The sequence below is a fragment of the Diadema antillarum genome, unplaced genomic scaffold, assembly GCF_040938485.1.
Source record: "Diadema antillarum isolate AM-2024a unplaced genomic scaffold, OU_Dant_1.0 seq00000166_RagTag, whole genome shotgun sequence".
NCBI lineage: Eukaryota > Metazoa > Echinodermata > Echinoidea > Diadematoida > Diadematidae > Diadema > Diadema antillarum.
This window is the reverse complement of record NW_027271236.1, coordinates 301,938-319,430: the sequence shown is the minus strand read 5'-3', so window position 1 is coordinate 319,430 and position 17,493 is coordinate 301,938. Positions and strand designations below refer to the sequence as shown.

Below are 17,493 nucleotides of genomic sequence, written 5' to 3'. Positions count from 1 at the left end.
TAACGATTCAATGCGAGCGAGCAAAGCGAGCGAGCTTGAGAATTTTGACATTTTACAGTCCAAAAACTCCCTTTTGTAGCTATATCTTTCACTTTGGAAATTAAGGGGGGGCATCGGGCGCAACTTCTGGCAATTACTGGCATCAACGTTAATAGGAGAGTGGCATAACGATTCAATGCGAGCGAGCGAAGCGAGCGAGCTTGAAAATTTTGACATGTATTGTCACAGTCCCCAAACTCCCGTTTGTAGCTATATCTTTCGCTTTGGAAATTAAGGGGGGCATCGGGCGCAACTGCTGGCAATTACTGGCAGCAACGTTAGGAGAGTGGCATAACGATTCAATGCGAGCGAGCGAAGCGAGCGAGCTTGAAAATTTTGACATGTTACAGTCCCCAAACTCCCGTTTGTAGCTATATTTATCTTTCACTTTGGAAATTAAGGGGGGGGGGGACATCGGGGCGCAACTACTGGCAATACTGTCAGCAACATTAGGAGAATGGCATAACGATTCAATGCGAGCGAGCGAAGCGAGCGAGCTTGAAAATTTTGACATTCTAGAGTCCAACAACTGCCGTCGTAGCTATGTTTTTCGCTTTAGAAATTAAGGGGGTGGCGCACCGGGCTCAACTGCTGGATGCGAGCGAGCGAAGCGAGCGAGCTTGAAAATTTTGACATTTTACAGTCCAAAAGCTGCCGTTTGTAGCCATTTTTTTCCCCTTTTATTCATATATATACATATTTATTTTATTTTCTTCGTTTATCCCCCCCCCCCCACTTCCGGCGCCTATGTTGTAGCTCCACATGGCTAAAGAAGGCAGCCTCGGCGAGTTTACTTAGTCACCTTCTTGCCTTTTCGCCTAAATAAAAACGTTTAGATTGCGAGTTTGTACAAGCTGCCTCCAACCATTCTGGTCTTTACTGTCTCTATATGCTGCTGTAGGTATTTGACTTGATTTATTCTCTGTATGACATGCTTCAAAATTGCATCAATTATCGGCAATACCTTCAGTCTTGTGTTATAGAAATTTATGTCATGACACAGTAATACATGCACTGTATATAGTTTTTCTTTATAAAATTCATTTTTCCCGTACCCCTTCTTTCAATTCAATTCAATTCAATTCAATTCAATTCAGTTCACTAGTTTATTTATTTCCCTCATCAAAAACAAAAGAAAAAGTTGACATAATCCAAAGTGACACAATTTTTTTCATTTTTCTTACACTTGTCTGATAAAGATTTTTTTTTTCAAATACAATATAAAGTATATGCACGGATGATGTCACAAAAAAAAACAATGCACTTTGCCATGGCAACAAAATAGTAGATAATCACAATGATGGAAAACAGTGTTCTTTCTCGCTCTCTCTCCCTCTCTCTCTCTGTAATTTTCAACAAAACAATGATTATCTTTTTTTTATTTATTTTTTTACAAATACAAGAAGTTCTTTTGACGACATTACACAGATTCAAATATGGAGGGGCATATCACATTAAATCACATTAAATAAAGTTTTTACAGGTGTACTGTATAGCAACTAGGCGGACTGCAATAGATACGGAATACAATGAATTCTTTTTACATCTTCGATTTTTCTTACCTCTCTGTCTCCCTCTCTCATGTCTCTGTCTCTCTCTCTCTCTCTCTCTCTCTCTACCTCTCTCTCTCTCTGTGTCATGCCCATGGTGGCTGTGGCTTGAAAGTCAGACGTTACCACGTTTCAGACATCCGTGTAACTTAAATCTGATATGTGTGCGTTTCATCAGTATGTAACTGGACATTTTTTGTCCCTCCTTGAAAATATTAAGAAAAAACCACATTGTTGATAAGCATGTGTCTTTATCACAACTTCCTGACACTGGGGTCAGGCGTTATTTATCGTAACAAATATTGGAACATAAACAACATAATTAAGCTAAGATTTACAAATATGATAGCAAGCACTAAAAGTAATCGGGATAATGGGCGGGCTTATATAAGTTGATGATATCAAAATCATTTATAAATTATGTCAGTCCACCGATGCAAATAAAAGGCGAAAGTTGTTGATAGTATACAGTACTCAGTCGTTTTTATTTGAATTGTCATAACTGTGACTATCCGTGTTTTTACATTAAAGATATATGTTCCGAGGGGCACTGAATCGAATTATACATCAAAGTATTGTCGCTTAAACTGAAACATTCATTTAAACATCTTTCGGAGCAATCCTATCACGTGGGCATGACAACACTTGATTAGACCTATAGTAGTATATGGATTTGTGGTGTTCTTTTTAAAGCAAAATTTGATAACAATTCGATGTATCGGAGTGTCGAATAATTGACATGCAATTGAATGATACAAAATGTAGCATAAGCTGTACATGACATGAAATAACATCATGCTATGTAATGTCATATCATATTACATTATGATATTATAATCATATTATATAATCAATCACTCTGAGAAGGTTTTGACATTTTATGCAATCCAGTATTTTGACATTACTCATAATAACTGAAAGGAGAATGAAATCGAAGTGCAATATGATAATGTAGATTTGGGGAATAATACAATGAAAGTAAAATATATCAGCGAAGGTTGAGAAAAAACGGACAAACCTTCGAAAAGTTATGACTATCAAATGTTTTTGGTTCATCCATTTATGGATGAGAAGACTGCATTTTGTGACGTCACGTATAAGCAACAATATAACGAAAATGTAAAAGAACATTAAATTGATTTCGTCTAACATTAACATACTAGTATATTCAGGTCAATGTGATTATTTACTTGTCTTATTCCAAAGATCATAACATGATATATTAAAATCAAAAGTGATCTTGAGTAAGTCCAACACAATATTTGACTTACGATGAAAAATTACTTTGTATGTAACGATTTAATATAATGTGTGCATAGTTTCAAACCAATTCAAAACCTTGTTACATTTTTCATGCATTGATGAAAGATATCATGAACGACTATGATTTAGGAAGAGCACATGACTCATGTGTTTCCGAAAGTTAAGGGAATGATAAAATATGTCAGTCTGTCAGTAACAAGTCGAGGGAATATGCCGTTTTCATTAAAAAATGGTTGCATTTTTTGGAATTATTTTTCCCATTGATGTACACAAGTAACGTCACGAGATGTAGCAGTCTACTCATCTAGCAATCGGTAGCCATGAAACTTCAAAAATTTATAACATATTTGAATGAATTGCCCGAATTTCCTTCAACTTTCACTAATGTGTTGTACTAATATTACTGCTTTAACTCAATCTACATATTGTAAAAAAACAACAACTTATTCAAACATCAAAACAATAATTTATTGTACTAATGACACAAAAATTGCCAACCTATAAACTTCCCTCGGTGGACCATTGTGACTTAAATATAAAACATTATACATGCAGGTCTATACTCAAACGTGACTGTCGGACTTTAATTTTCTTCTGGCTTGAAGGTCATGATATGAAATCTGCTGCGAGAATAGGCCGGAATGAAAACTTCATTGTAACCATCATTATCAACGTCTTGTACGGACATGGCCCCGACCGTCCCTCTGGACTCAAAGATCACGTTTCGGGTGTAGTCCCAGTTGTTCACATCGTTGTAGTCTTCGCTCTCAAAGATGTATATCTTTCCGTCATCGTCTCCTGTGACCATGAGAAGTGGTTTTCCACTGATTGAAGAAAAGACACAGATAGATGATCAAGGATTGTGTTGTATCTTTATTCTATCACCAGTCCCTGTACAATATGTTTGAAATTGCCTTCTTGTAAACAGGACCCAAAAGAAGACCATTTAGCGACAATCACAGTCACTACTGAAAACGGACCACCCTCCGTATATATACATGATATATATATATATATTTCACGACCTAATATGTAAAACACTTATCTTACTGTATGGAATATGTTTATATTTTCATAGGGAAATAAAATAAACAAAAATGAACATCTTTCGGCAACTAACGTCACTCTTGGCAACGAATCACTTAGATGTAGCATGTACAGTTCAACTGTTCAACTGAAATTGGGCATTAAGGATTGATTTAATAGTGGATGGTTGATTCATTACACATTGTTGTAAGTTATCACATTAAAGTTGTCTGCAATCCTAGTTCAAGTCATGGTCAAGCTAGCGCGTAATTTCATGGAAAAAATCAATCCTGCAAATTTCTGGCATTATGTATTTGAAATTGACACTATAGATTGTTGATAATTGTTACTGTGATTTACAAATAGTCTCGTTTGCTTTGGCCATGATACATAACTTTGATATGAAAAAAAAAAAATTATGCAATAGAAACATGCCAGGCGCTTCCAGATAATTTTATACTCAAGAATTTTGTGAATGATTCTTCGCGATGTTCAGGGAGGTAAAATACCATACTATTGAACATGAAATGATTGAAAAAAAACACCGACAACAACGATTTGCTGTCTTCGTGAATAGGCGCGACACCAAGTCATACCCCTGTGGAGGTTTGCCGTTGAGAATACTGCATTGGAAATAAATATTGGGCACTGTACTCAACCATGATTCCGTAAGTGTTCCTCTTTATACAGCATAATGGTTACTCGGTATTATTTCGGCGATGCGGGATAAAAATCAATAATTATCCATGATTACACTGCTATACGGATAGTGCCATATACTAGTAAATAAGTGATGATAGCTACTGATAGCAATTTCTTTATCAAAATTGGTCAGAAAGGAAATATTTCAAAAATTCAGCTGCTTCTCTTCAAAACGTAATCACATACAAGATATGCTATAAATGGGATGACGTCATAATACTAAGTTAGCAAAACCAGAATGAAGCACATGAAAAGCTTATACGAACTCCGTATCTGTGGTCGTTGGGTGGACCGGAAGGACAATGCCTGGTGACCCTTGACCCTCTCGCGAGATTATTGGAACGAAGCCATCGGCGATTTGGTGACGAGTCCAGTTCTCAGTTCGGAAGTCGTCGGGAATTTCAAATGCCAGAAGCTTCCCATTAACCTCACTGCAGCATGGAGAGAGCAAAAGGACGTCCGACATGTATTCATATTTTTTCAGTCCTATCTTAAATTTATATTTTCCTTTACTTTTTTTATGACCCAGGATAATTTAACCTCTTCAATTCAAATGACGGAGAAAGCAAAGATGTTTTAAATAATGAAGTCCTGTAACATTTTTGCTGCAGAAATTATCATCTCTAAAATATTGGAAACTCTGAATTTAATAATGCATATCCTATAGGCCTACTGAGAAAGATTACCCTGGTAAAATTCACTATATTAACACAAAATCATGAAAAAAGTGTAGATATTTATAAACGTGAGAGAGACCCACATATTGACTTAGATCAAAATGTGTTGGTAATATAAGAATCTATAAAATATATGTTGTAGAACTTGGGAAGTTTTTTGTTGTTGTTGATGTCATTTTGCTTTCTTTTGTTTTCTTTTTGTTTCGTTTTTTGGTTTGGGGGTTCTTATTTCTTTTCTCTCTTTCTTTCTTTCTTTCTTTCTTTCTTTTTTTTTTGCATATTACATATTAATGTACCGTCACTGTACAGGCATGCTAACCTGGAAACATCGAACTGCACATTACTTGAATATGAGACCATTCTGAAGCAAATAATTTTCACACAACAATAGATATATAATGTACTCTTAAATGAATCCCACGAGGATTGGAACAATCACCCCCAGCATTCCCACTGATTCCCACTGATCAGTTACTAGCCATCCACTTAATGGAGTGGATATGAACGATTGTAGGGCATCCATGCCGAAGATACGCTCACTGACAACTGAAATACTGACAACGAGAAATGACAATTGCGAAAATAATACACACATACACAAATAACCCAGAGACAATCAAACCTCATGCAGTAATAATAGACGGCTTCTTGGACTTGGCCCGAGTTCACGAAGGTGGTACAATTTGTATGGAGCGCCAAGTGTCGCACGGCCTATTTCGATATGAAATCAGTCATTTCGTCGACAAAATGATCAGTTCGTTGACGAAATGTTCATTTTGTTAACGAAATGATCATTTTGTCGACAAAATGTTGTCATTTTGTTACAGAATGATCATTTCGTTGACGAAATGACTGATTTCGTAACGAAATAGGCCATGCGGACACTTGGCGTCCCTACAAATTGTCCTTGGTTTAACCATGGTTCAATATTGTACCACTTACGTGACTTCGGGCCTTAGTGCTAATTACCTGCTGGCTGTCACAAGCAAATCTCTCCTGTCATCTCGGTTCACGTCAGCAACCTACGAGAGATAACGTCAGGAAATTATTTCAGGACAGTTCGAGGTATTCTCAAAGTCTGAGTAGGTTCTTTTTACAATCTTTTCACCTTTTGTGTTTTAAAGATCATTACTGCCTGCGTCTACAGGCTGACGACAGCATTATTTCACAAAATACGCCTATTCGTGCTTTGCTTTTATGCAGTCTTTCTTTTGAAACTTTGAAAACTTTAAAATAGTGTGCTCATCTTATTTGAAGTTTTGTGCGGGCCTATTGGTTGAGGACATGCTGCGTTTTAAAAATCACTCAATTCCACTTCTTCACATTACAAAGGTATGTTTCGTAAATCGTCAACAAACTCTTTGAAATACATACAGCAATGAATTATTCTTTATTTTCATGCCTGAAGTATGTGCCTTATTGCCGAATAATTTTCAAAAATTATTGATAAAGTTTGACATTTTCTTCCGATTTGGTGTTAGAGTATTAGAAGTATAGCCAGTATACTTAAAATACGTAAAATATGCGAGCTAAATAACTGCGAGAGTTATAGACTGTTAGAGGTTAGCATTTCAGAAGTAAAAAGGTTTGAGTAAAAAAAAGTGTGAAGTATTGATGGCTGTCTAATAAACTCCAAGGTATTGACGCAATTTCGTATAGCACGAATGAAACATAAAATTAGTCTTGAGTGAAACTAGAATACAACATTTTGCCTATATAGTGATATTTTCATACCCAATGACACTATACTTCAAGCATTTTACCACTGGATTTTTACCGCTAAATTCTTCACTTTTAGATTTTTGTCTGCAACTAATTCATCAATTGCAATTTTTAATTACCACAGACACCTTTGCCTTCGGATTTTTTAACCTCTGAAATTTAACCCTCGGCATTATTCTCGGTAATATTTCTGTCTCTGACATTTCTATCTTCGACATTTCCATTCTAACCTTTCTAACTCTACTCTTTTAATCACTAACATCTTTTTCCTTTGCATTTTTTATGTTTGTCACGTACACCTCATTGTAACTCTGTAATTTGTAATTTGTACGTCTGACTGTGAATGCATGATAATTACATCCTGTTAACGACTCTCACAATGGTGTGAGATGACTCGAGGTAGTCCCATGATTTCCGACATTTCAAATTGTCAGTCTAATATCTTCAGTGTCAACACGATTAAACAATATCACGGTGTGCTTTTTCCCATCGTGAAGGAACAAATTAATGCGAGCAAGTTGTCATGATATAAAACTTACATAGGCATCAAAGTACGATTCTCCTTCCACTGAGTCAATCACTCTGGAATAAATTTTGTCTGGCTGTGACCAATCCGTTGTATCACCTGTTTGACAATAGATAATAATATCAGACACAGTATTCAGGGATGTCGAATATGTTGCATAAACGTTACGATTCATCGTAGGCCAAAATAGAGAACAAGGTCCAACCTTAATGACTATAATGTCTGCGATAGAATTACTCAATATTCTGAGGTATATATGCGATATTAGTATTAACCATCTATGTTTCACTTTAAACATTGCACTATTATGTTACTCAATATTCGTACCACGTCTAATACGGTCATTATACACTTATTGATTGCGTGAAGTGGTGTTTCAACTTTCAATTATTCAGTAACTTGACCTTTGGCAGTAAACTTGTTGTATACTTTCCCTCATTTTTTTCTTATTTCTCATATTGCCTTACATAATTTTCATGTCAAAATATTGATAGGAAAGTCAGATATCTAAGTTCATACGTGAAAAGCGATATCCCAGGCAGTCTCTCACTATTTCTCATTTAATTTCTCGACCATCTCTCTTTCAGCTGAATGTTTTGGCTCTGTATTTGATTCTTCAATAGATATAGATAAATGACATCCGGAATAAACCAGTTTAGTCACAGTGCCCCTCAAAAAAAAAAAACCAAAAATAGTAATAGCCCTATTTTTCGAATGCCTCATACACGTTTTGTTCGAAGAAGTGACTAACTAGAAATGTCGCTATGGCGACTGATGCCTCCGCCATAATGCATGATTCTCCCAATAGGCGTATAGTACAATGTCTTCACAATGTGTGATCCACGACAGTTTCACATAACTGGCAAAATATTGAAATGACAGGTTTGTAAGAAATGTCTTGAACTGGGTTTGCTATAATTTTCTAAGAGTGCAGGTACGCATATTTGGGGAATTTTGGGGAAGTTTATGCATTGAGTAATTTCCAAGGTATGAAGAAAGAGTGTGATGACGGTATAAAACAGATTTTTTTTTTTTTTTTTTTGGGGGGGGGGAGGCATTGAAACCTGGCCTTTGACCCTTAACCTTTGACCTTCTGGCTGGAAATTTCCCGGAGAATCTCCATTAGGTAATGCATAGATGTATTAAGTTTTGAAACTAATAATGCCAGCATTGCATAAACCCCTATATGAGGGAATTAGTAAAATTTGAGGAGTTGACCTTGACCTTTGACCCCTGACTATTGACCCATGACCCCTAAATTCCCTAGATAATCCCTGCCAGACAGTACATGCATATGTACCAAGTTCCACGAAGATACATTGAACCATTTGCGAGAAAAGTGATATTGCAACATTTTCACATAACCTTTGACTTTTTGACCTTTGACCTTATGACATCAAACTCTCTCTGGAGAATCTTTACGCAGTATACATAGTACATGTCCACACCAAGTTTCAAGAAAATACCTTCGGGCATTGCATAGATATGGGGGAACTTAATTGCAACATTTGTAGCATTTGACCTTGACATTTTGACCTTTGACCTTTTGCCGATGTCACTAAAATCTACTCAACTAATTGTCCCATCATTTATCATCCTTGGACCAAGTTTGGTGAAAGCTGCTTCATCCAGTTTTGAGTTATCACGTAAACAGATAAATTTTAGGATTTGACCTTGATATTTGACCTTTGACCTCTGTCTGATTTCACTGAAAATCTAATCAAATAATTGCCCCATCATACTTCATACTTGAACCAAGTTTGGTAAAATTCCAGTAAATATTACTCAAGTTATCGCGTAAACGAAAGCGGACGGACGTATGGACGGACGGACAACCCGAAACAATAATGCCTCCGGCACCATTCGTGGCGGAGGCATGAAAACAGAAAGACCACAGAAACGAGCATGTAAGACAAATGCAAATTATAAGTGGGATACATGCATTCTGCGAGTGCCTTGAAATTGATGACGCCAAGTCAGTTTGAATCATACTTTTTGTGCGACATCTCCATGTTCAGCAAACCCTACTGGAAAGGACACAGTGTCCCACTGTGTGTTCACAGTGTGTTCAGTATGTTCATATAGTCGACTATGTGAAAACGCTCAAATTTAACAGTGTGATGACTTCACACTGCGCTGTGGTGTTTACAGAGTGTTCACGCAGTAATGCTTTCACACTGTGACTTGATGACGCACATTGTGTTCACACTGTTATAATAATACAATAATGACAATAATAATAATAATAATAATAATAATAATAATAGAATCATAACAAGGTCTTAATTACCCAGGGTAGCCTCTTCAGTGTTACCACTGCTCTACCAGAGGGCCCTGCCATCATCATCAACCGATAGCGTTGCCAGGTACCCATTTATACACCTGGGTCGAGAGGGGCAATTGTGGTAAAACATCTTGTCCAAGGACGCCAGCACTGGGCGGGATTCGAACTCGGGTCCTCCGATCGGGAGTCGAGAGTCTGATCCACTATGCCACAGTGCCCCCAATGTTAAAAATCTCAAATTTAACAGTGCGAATAGATTTCACATAGATTTCACATTTTGTTCACACTCTGTTCACACTGTGGGACACTGTGTTCTTACCAGCATAATCAGAAAATTCACAAAGCTTGCTGTATTTTCTCTAAGATAAACTGTTCCACATAGTTTGACTAATTATCATTCTTTGTGGCTTATCATCGCGGCAAACTAAGCTATTTTGATGCACATTATGAATTAGGTTGGGTAAAGCAATAGCAATTACAAGATACAGGTCTCTTAATTCATCATTACACGCGATTGATTACGAATGCAATAGTCAAGTTTCTTTGAATGAAGTCAACCTTCAATCCAGTGCACGATCAAAACTTGAGTAAAGTACGCCGGAGTGATGATTGCCTAAAAAAGAAGCAAATGAAATGGAAGTGAGAAAGTGATTACAAATCTTGTAAGACTGTTAATAAATGAACGTAATTGTAAAACAACGAGACATAAACACACCGCTTGGATTTCTTTTCTTTTTTTCAGTGTAGTCCTATATCAGTATATACTCAATCGCTAGGGACATCATTACATCAGCTGAACCCGACTCTTGTTAAAACCCAGGAATTCTCAGGACCACACTCATCCACGAAAGGATCCACTGGAATGGGGTGGGGCAATGAACATTGTGTCCATATCCATTATAGGAACAAGTGCTATATAGCTTTAAAGTGGATATAGATTACCTTCCATATAACTGTTCAATTAGAGTCCATTAGGAAAATGTTTGTAAAGCAGTGGCGGATCCAGCCCCCCCCCCTTTAATTTTGTTTTAAAGAAAGAATAAAGAAAATGGGGGGGGGGGCGTGCGCCCCCACCCTTAATGTTGTAAAGGCGCCTCCCCTTCACAGAATTCTTGGATCCGCCCTTGTAAAGTCACTGTCTAACAACGTTTCTGGTTTAAAAAGTCTGAGCCCTATGTCTTTCATGCCATACCAATGTATCAAGTATTTGTAGAAATAAGTTATGACACATAGAATGATTGAAAATAATGTTTACAAAATTCCCTGTGAAGTGGATAAGTCTCCTGACTCTCAATCGGAGGACCCGAGTTCGAATCCAGTCTAGTGCTTTCTTCCTTGGACAAGATGTTTTAGCCAACATGTCCCTCTCGCCCCAGATGACTGTATGATATAGGTACTTATAAAATGGGTTCAAGAATGTAGCCAATTGGAAGCGCTGAAATGAGTCACGTGTGCGTGCATTAACTTCTCACTAACATGCACGGCCTGACGTCACAATGTTTACACTAGCAGTGCGCACTCAATCAGTTGTTACAAGTGCGTCGCACGTTACTATACACGCTGCCAATCCTGTATACAACTTCTAGTTCGGGCTGCCGGCCGGCCTTTCTTGTGTGCATAACATGTGTGGCGTACGTATACTCTTATACGTACAGTACTTATATGTGCGGGATTTCCGAGTGCGACGTGCGTAAATGTTTGGGACGAACATCTTCGGACATCTTGACTCTTGAGCGAGTGCTACATGTAGCTGACTGGTATTGACCTACAAAGGTACGTGAAAAATACTGTTAGTTTTCGACCCATTTTATAAAACAAATGATGCACAGGATTATGTCGTGGCGTTAGTGGAGATGCAGCTCACTCTCGGGTATTTACAATGTAGTGCAACACTTATCCTGTGCATCATTTGTATACCGGTACTAACAATGCTGGGGTAATAATGGCAGGGGCCTCTGGAACAAAGAGACTATAAACCTTGGGTAGAGAAGATCACACTAAAAGGAGAAAAACCTGTCATTTACCATGCCCAGTATATTTCTCACTGTTCGAATAATCTATATGAAAACGATTTAGCAATACGAGTACTGTGATACATATACGTGGATTTGTTATTTTACACCTTGACAGTGACAGCATATCTTTCTAACTGAAAGTTACATATGTCTGCAGAGTACGATTTCTCTTTAGTGAGACACCACACTGATAAACAGTATTAAAAAATGGTGTAAAATACTTTCCTTTCTTACGCCAAGTGGCCTCTTCAGTGTAAGATTTGTGGTACAAGTGGGCATTGTCATTAGTATAGAACCAAGCAAAGCCAGCTTTCCAATCAATTTATACATCTGGGTAGAGAGGGGCATATAGTTTGTTAAAGGGTGTGTACAGTTCTGGTCGAGGTGAAGATTTAACTTTTAACGTTTTGTGAGATATTCAGAAACCAAAGATGTCAAAGAGCATGCAGTTCTAAGGGGTATCAAAAGTTTATTCGATGAAAATCGGTATTGAAATGGCTGAGATATCCAAAAACAAGGTGAAACAAAGAGATATTAATAAAGTTGGGGCATGTCGCCTTTTATTATTAGCACTTTTTTGGATATCTCAGCCATTTGAAAACCAATTTTCATCAAATAAACGTTGAATCCTTCTTAAAATTACATGCTCTTGCATATTTCATAAGAGGCTTTTCATTATCTCACTTAGGAATGTTCAAGACATGAATCCCTACCTCAACCAGTACTGTACAGTCCCTTTAATATCTTATCCACGGAAAAAGTGCGTCTAGTTGGATTTGATATATTCATCTTATTCCTGTAGAGTCCGATGTTCAATGCCACAGTAAGCAGTGATTATGGTCTCACCTCAAATGTACCGTCTGGCGTTGTGAGGTTTGTGAGGGTAAAAAAGGCGTCTGGTCCGTCGTACATGTAGTGGATATTCCACGGTTCTCCGTTAAAAGGATCTTCAGGATGTTCAAGCCATACCATCTCGGCTTTCTGTAGACCGTCTACGAGGCAGGAACAAACGTCATTAGCACGTTCATTAAACTTATATAGATTTACCGGTATTTAATCATGTTGAGCATTAATATTGTTCAGATGAACGACAGCAATGCCATCAGTTCATTTCACGAAGATCGAAAAGTTAAAAAATTGACGTTGGCATGGTTGGTGTCCATGGTTACCAAGAATGCATGCTTTCAACAGTGATATGTGGCATCTATGGTGGCCTTACTGCAGAGCTACTGAAGGAAGAAAATATTGCAATCAGCATGTCGTTTTCCACTAGAATAGGTAAACGAATGGTATTCTAATAGCCTTATAGGCAATATTATCTTGTAGTCACTTTTTGAACCAAGAAGAGGTGGTGTCAGTTCATGGGGGGGGGGGGCATTTCATGAAGCAGTTTGTCTGACAAATTGGTCGGACAAATTTGCTCTCAGCCAATCAGATGCAATGATTTCAGCATAGCATATAACAGTTTGTCAGAAAATCGTCTGAATAAACCACTTCATGAAATGCTCCCCCCCCCCTGGTGACTATGTACCGCCAAAGAGCACATGGAAGTTGCAGTGTATTATAACTTGACTTCGTCGTGAAGCTACATTAAGTAGGAGTCAAATCCCCGACGCTCGTTTTTTTTTTTTTTTTTAAGACACTATGCGATTACCTCGTGTCACGTGAAAAAGGATGGTATAGTATTGGCGGAGATGAGGATTGGGCTTTTAACATTTGGCAAGATACCAAGAAACAACATACCATAGTTAAGAAATACTACAGAGCTTACTATTCTGAGTGTATAATTCAAATTTTATTTGATGAAAATTGGTATTGGAATGGCCGAGACATCCGAAAAAAAGTAAAACAAAGCGATTATAATAAAATGTGGGTCCCACCTTCTATCAGGATTGCTCTGTTTTGCATATCTCATGGAGTTATTTCAAAACCAATTTCATCAAATAAATGTTGAGTTCCTTTTGGAAGTACATGCACTTTCGTATTTCATGAGAGGTTTTATCTCACCGAAAAAAAAATGTATACACTAGAAACCTGCAGTTTGGTCTCAACCAAAACTATACGATCCCTTCAACTCTTGGAGAAGACATATCAAAACTAGATCAATAAGAACAGAATGATATGACTCACAAGTAAAGTCAAATCTGGCCCTGCCCGTGATCGCGTCTTTCCTTCCGTCACCATTGACGTCGACCCATGCTACGCGGTGATAGAACCACACCCCGATGTCGCACTTCCATGTTGTGATGTCGTAATACTTTCCTGACATGGATTGAAGCAGAAAAGTTTGAAAAGTTGTATATAAGTATATATCATGATGTACAGTGTATATACATAATTATATGTTCATCTTGGAACTTTCCACTACACTGACGAAGGCCTGAGGCAGGCTGAAAATGTTGAGAATAAAAAAAACCTTGTTGGATCCATGGCTTATTTGAGACTCGTTCTTTATATACACATTATATAATGTAATGAAAATCAAGTTTAGTTGACAGGAAACAACATTTAGAGTTATGATTGAATCCTTTCAAATATATTTTAATAAACATATCGGGATGGCTTTGGGAACATCATAATTCAGGTTAGCATCAAGCTTCAAGCGATATGTATAAGACCTACATTGGATGTTTGTGGATAGCCTTTCTGTGTATAGAAATGTCGGATTTCTGACCACAGCCGTACGTATGGTTTACTCTTGATAGTGCAGATCGCGCCACTAATTCGAAGATTAAACACATCTACGACATGTCACAAACATGTTGTGCAATGGGATTCTCTTTAAAGACTTGTAAAACATCCTCTCTCTTTTTTATTTTCTTTTTTTTTTTTGCAAACTGTAGAATGTAGTACATTCAGACTATGGGGTTTATTTTGGTGTCAAGTATTTACATAAACGAGCACCCATGTGAACAGATTATCAATTACCTGCATGCTCGATCAAGTTCAAGTTCAAGTTTCAAGTTTATGATAACATTTATTTTCCATCTTTTTTTCATGTAGGAAATCACATGCATGAAATTATTGTACAGGAAGGCAGAACCTCAAAAAAGCAAAGCTTGTGGTGAGCTGCCTTACAAAAATACATTACATCACAAACACAAACACAAAAAACAAACAAACAACGAAAACATGATAATAGTTCCCATGACAACATTGAAATGAAGATCATGGAAAAAAATATTGACGATACTTCATGAGTAGATTAGTGGTGCAATAGTAAGACTGTATAATACGAAATGCAACGTTTAACTCATCGTTAAAAAAAAACAGCCACCATTGTGCATAATAAGAGGGACCTTTTAACAAATATATGAAATGTTGGAAAGAGTAAAAACACTGTAGATTTGTTTTCATGTGGTTGTTGTTATGATAATATTGCTACCTATATAAACAGGTTTTCTTTTGAATTATAGCTGAAGGACCAACATCTGCATAATCTCAACAAACAGGTTACTACGCTGCGAGATACTAAATACTAGATACGAGATACGACGAGATACTAAAGCAGGCATGCTCACCGCCGCCATTTTGAGAATCGTCAATGAGTAGAACGTTCCCTCGGCGCTTGGACTGAAGGAGGAAACCCGTCGCCGACCATCTGATTCCAGAGATGCCGAAGACATCCTCTGACATCGGTATAGCAAATAAATGCAAAATAAAACAAACCTATTGATAAGACTGATATCAATACTCATGTAAATAAATAAAACGTGATTATTACAAAACATTTATGATAATGAATGCAATTTGGCAGTAAAACAATAGAGACAAAAACAATCGTCTCGTTCCCCCAGCTTGTTTAGCACTATACTTCTGAAGAGGGTCGTGCCTGACCCCATCAGGTGCCCGAACTTGCTCCTGTAGGGACATCATGGGTAAAGCATGTTGTCCAAGGATGTAAACTTTGAGCAGGATTTGCACTGAGGAATCCCCCTATAAGTTCAGATCAAATTTCCACTGTATCATCGTGCTACCAATGAAGAATATAACCAACACAGAGTAACACTTGTTTGGTGTCTATGAAGGACAATTTCGGACAAGTCGAAAAGTGAAATGCGCAGCGGTTACAATTTTATTAAAATCGAATACTGAGTAGGAAACTTATCTCTTTTCGAACAGTATATGCATGTAGTGAGTTGATCATGTCATCGCCTCAAATAATTTTGCCATATAGCTTGTTCATGTAATCTTGACCCACATTATTTTGTTTTTCAAACGTAATCCTTTACCAATCTAAATCCTAATGTATCTTATTGATCATTATTTTACCGTGTAAATGAGTTGTGTTACCCTTTTATTGCAGAATTGACTTTTTTACGCAATCATTGAGGAATGGTAAGTTGGTGACATTAGTACACTTATCCATATTCACATCAACTGTTTGAGATCTGCTAAAAAAAAGGAATTAACGAATTAACGAATCTTTAAACATTCATGTACAATAATTGTACTTGATTTTTAATCCGATTTTGATAAAATTTCAGTCGTTGCGGTTTTAATCTTCATTTTCAGACTAACGTTTAGCTGCTACGGAATTCCTCTTTAATACTCCCAATTGTGCATTGTGGGTCTGTGAGAAATCCGAAAGTTATCATGTAATACACACAACGTGTCAGGGACTGCAATGTATGGTATTGATTCGACATTTTCCGTTATCAATCATTATTCAATAATTTTTGGTCCGTCGAGGTTTCCAGGAACTTATCATCCTATTTCGATGTTCAATTAATTGAGGAGATGCTTCAGCAATATTGTTATTTGGAAACAAAATATTAGTATACATTGTATATGCATACTATTATATTCCCGGGGAAAAACAATTTTTGCAAACAGAATAATGACCTTCAAAGTGACTCCAAGGGCATAGTATTACTAAAGCAAACAAAATACTTCGCAAAGTCACTCAGCATATTGACCTCACAATGGCATTGATATAAGTTGGGAACTTTGATCTTTGCCGATTGGAGGAGAAACCACATTATTTATCTATCTATCATCTATCTATCTATCTATCTATCTATCTATCTATCTATCTATCTACAATCTACAATGTATCTATCTATCTTTCTATTTTTACTCACCCGGGACTAGGTTTATTTCGTTCGGCCAAAGGACACGCCCGGGTAGTTCTTCCACATCAAAGTTTCTTATGTCTTTCTCCTGGAGCTGCCGCCCAATGTCCCTTACTATGAAGTTCGAATCCAGCGTCTCAGGGACAGCAGAAAATGTGCTGATGCTCAGGTCGTAGCCGCCTTGACCGCCCGGCCGCGGCTCGATCGCCGTGAAAGCAGGATTACGGATACCGAACCAGCCGAGGTCCGTCACATTCCAGGTTCGAGTTTGCGCGGAAATAAGCGCGCAGCAGGTGGCTAAGCACAGGAAGGTTGTCGAATATAGATTACATAAATATGACGCCATGATTGATGTGGGTTGCGAACCAAGTGAGGAAAACAATACTACATGCATTCAACATAAAAATATATTCTGGAAATGATACCCTGAATGGTTTGTATATTAAGTACTGCAGCGTAATCACAGTTTTTGTATATTGAGTGTTCTGCACACGTTCAAAGTTCAGCGATGACCCAACCCATGCACGGTTAAATCAGTTATAGATTAACAGATCAACGAAAACGCAGAGGGTTCTCGTCACAGGTTGGGTTAATGGCAGATTTTCGTCCCTCTG

The 17,493-nt window shown here is 37.4% G+C and overlaps 1 protein-coding gene across 1 annotated transcript; it reads right to left on the bottom strand.

Annotated features, from left to right (window-relative positions):
* Positions 1 to 3,435: 3,435 nt before the first annotated feature.
* On the bottom strand, positions 3,436 to 17,225 carry LOC139728147 (uncharacterized). The gene is made up of 9 exons (XM_071639113.1): positions 16,889 to 17,225; positions 15,326 to 15,433; positions 13,935 to 14,066; positions 12,651 to 12,796; positions 10,348 to 10,402; positions 7,519 to 7,604; positions 6,227 to 6,279; positions 4,847 to 5,011; positions 3,436 to 3,676 (listed from the first exon to the last, which is right to left on the bottom strand). The coding sequence occupies exons 1-9, from the start codon at positions 17,223 to 17,225 to the stop codon at positions 3,436 to 3,438; spliced, it is 1,323 nt and encodes a 440-aa protein (XP_071495214.1).
* Positions 17,226 to 17,493: the final 268 nt, after the last annotated feature.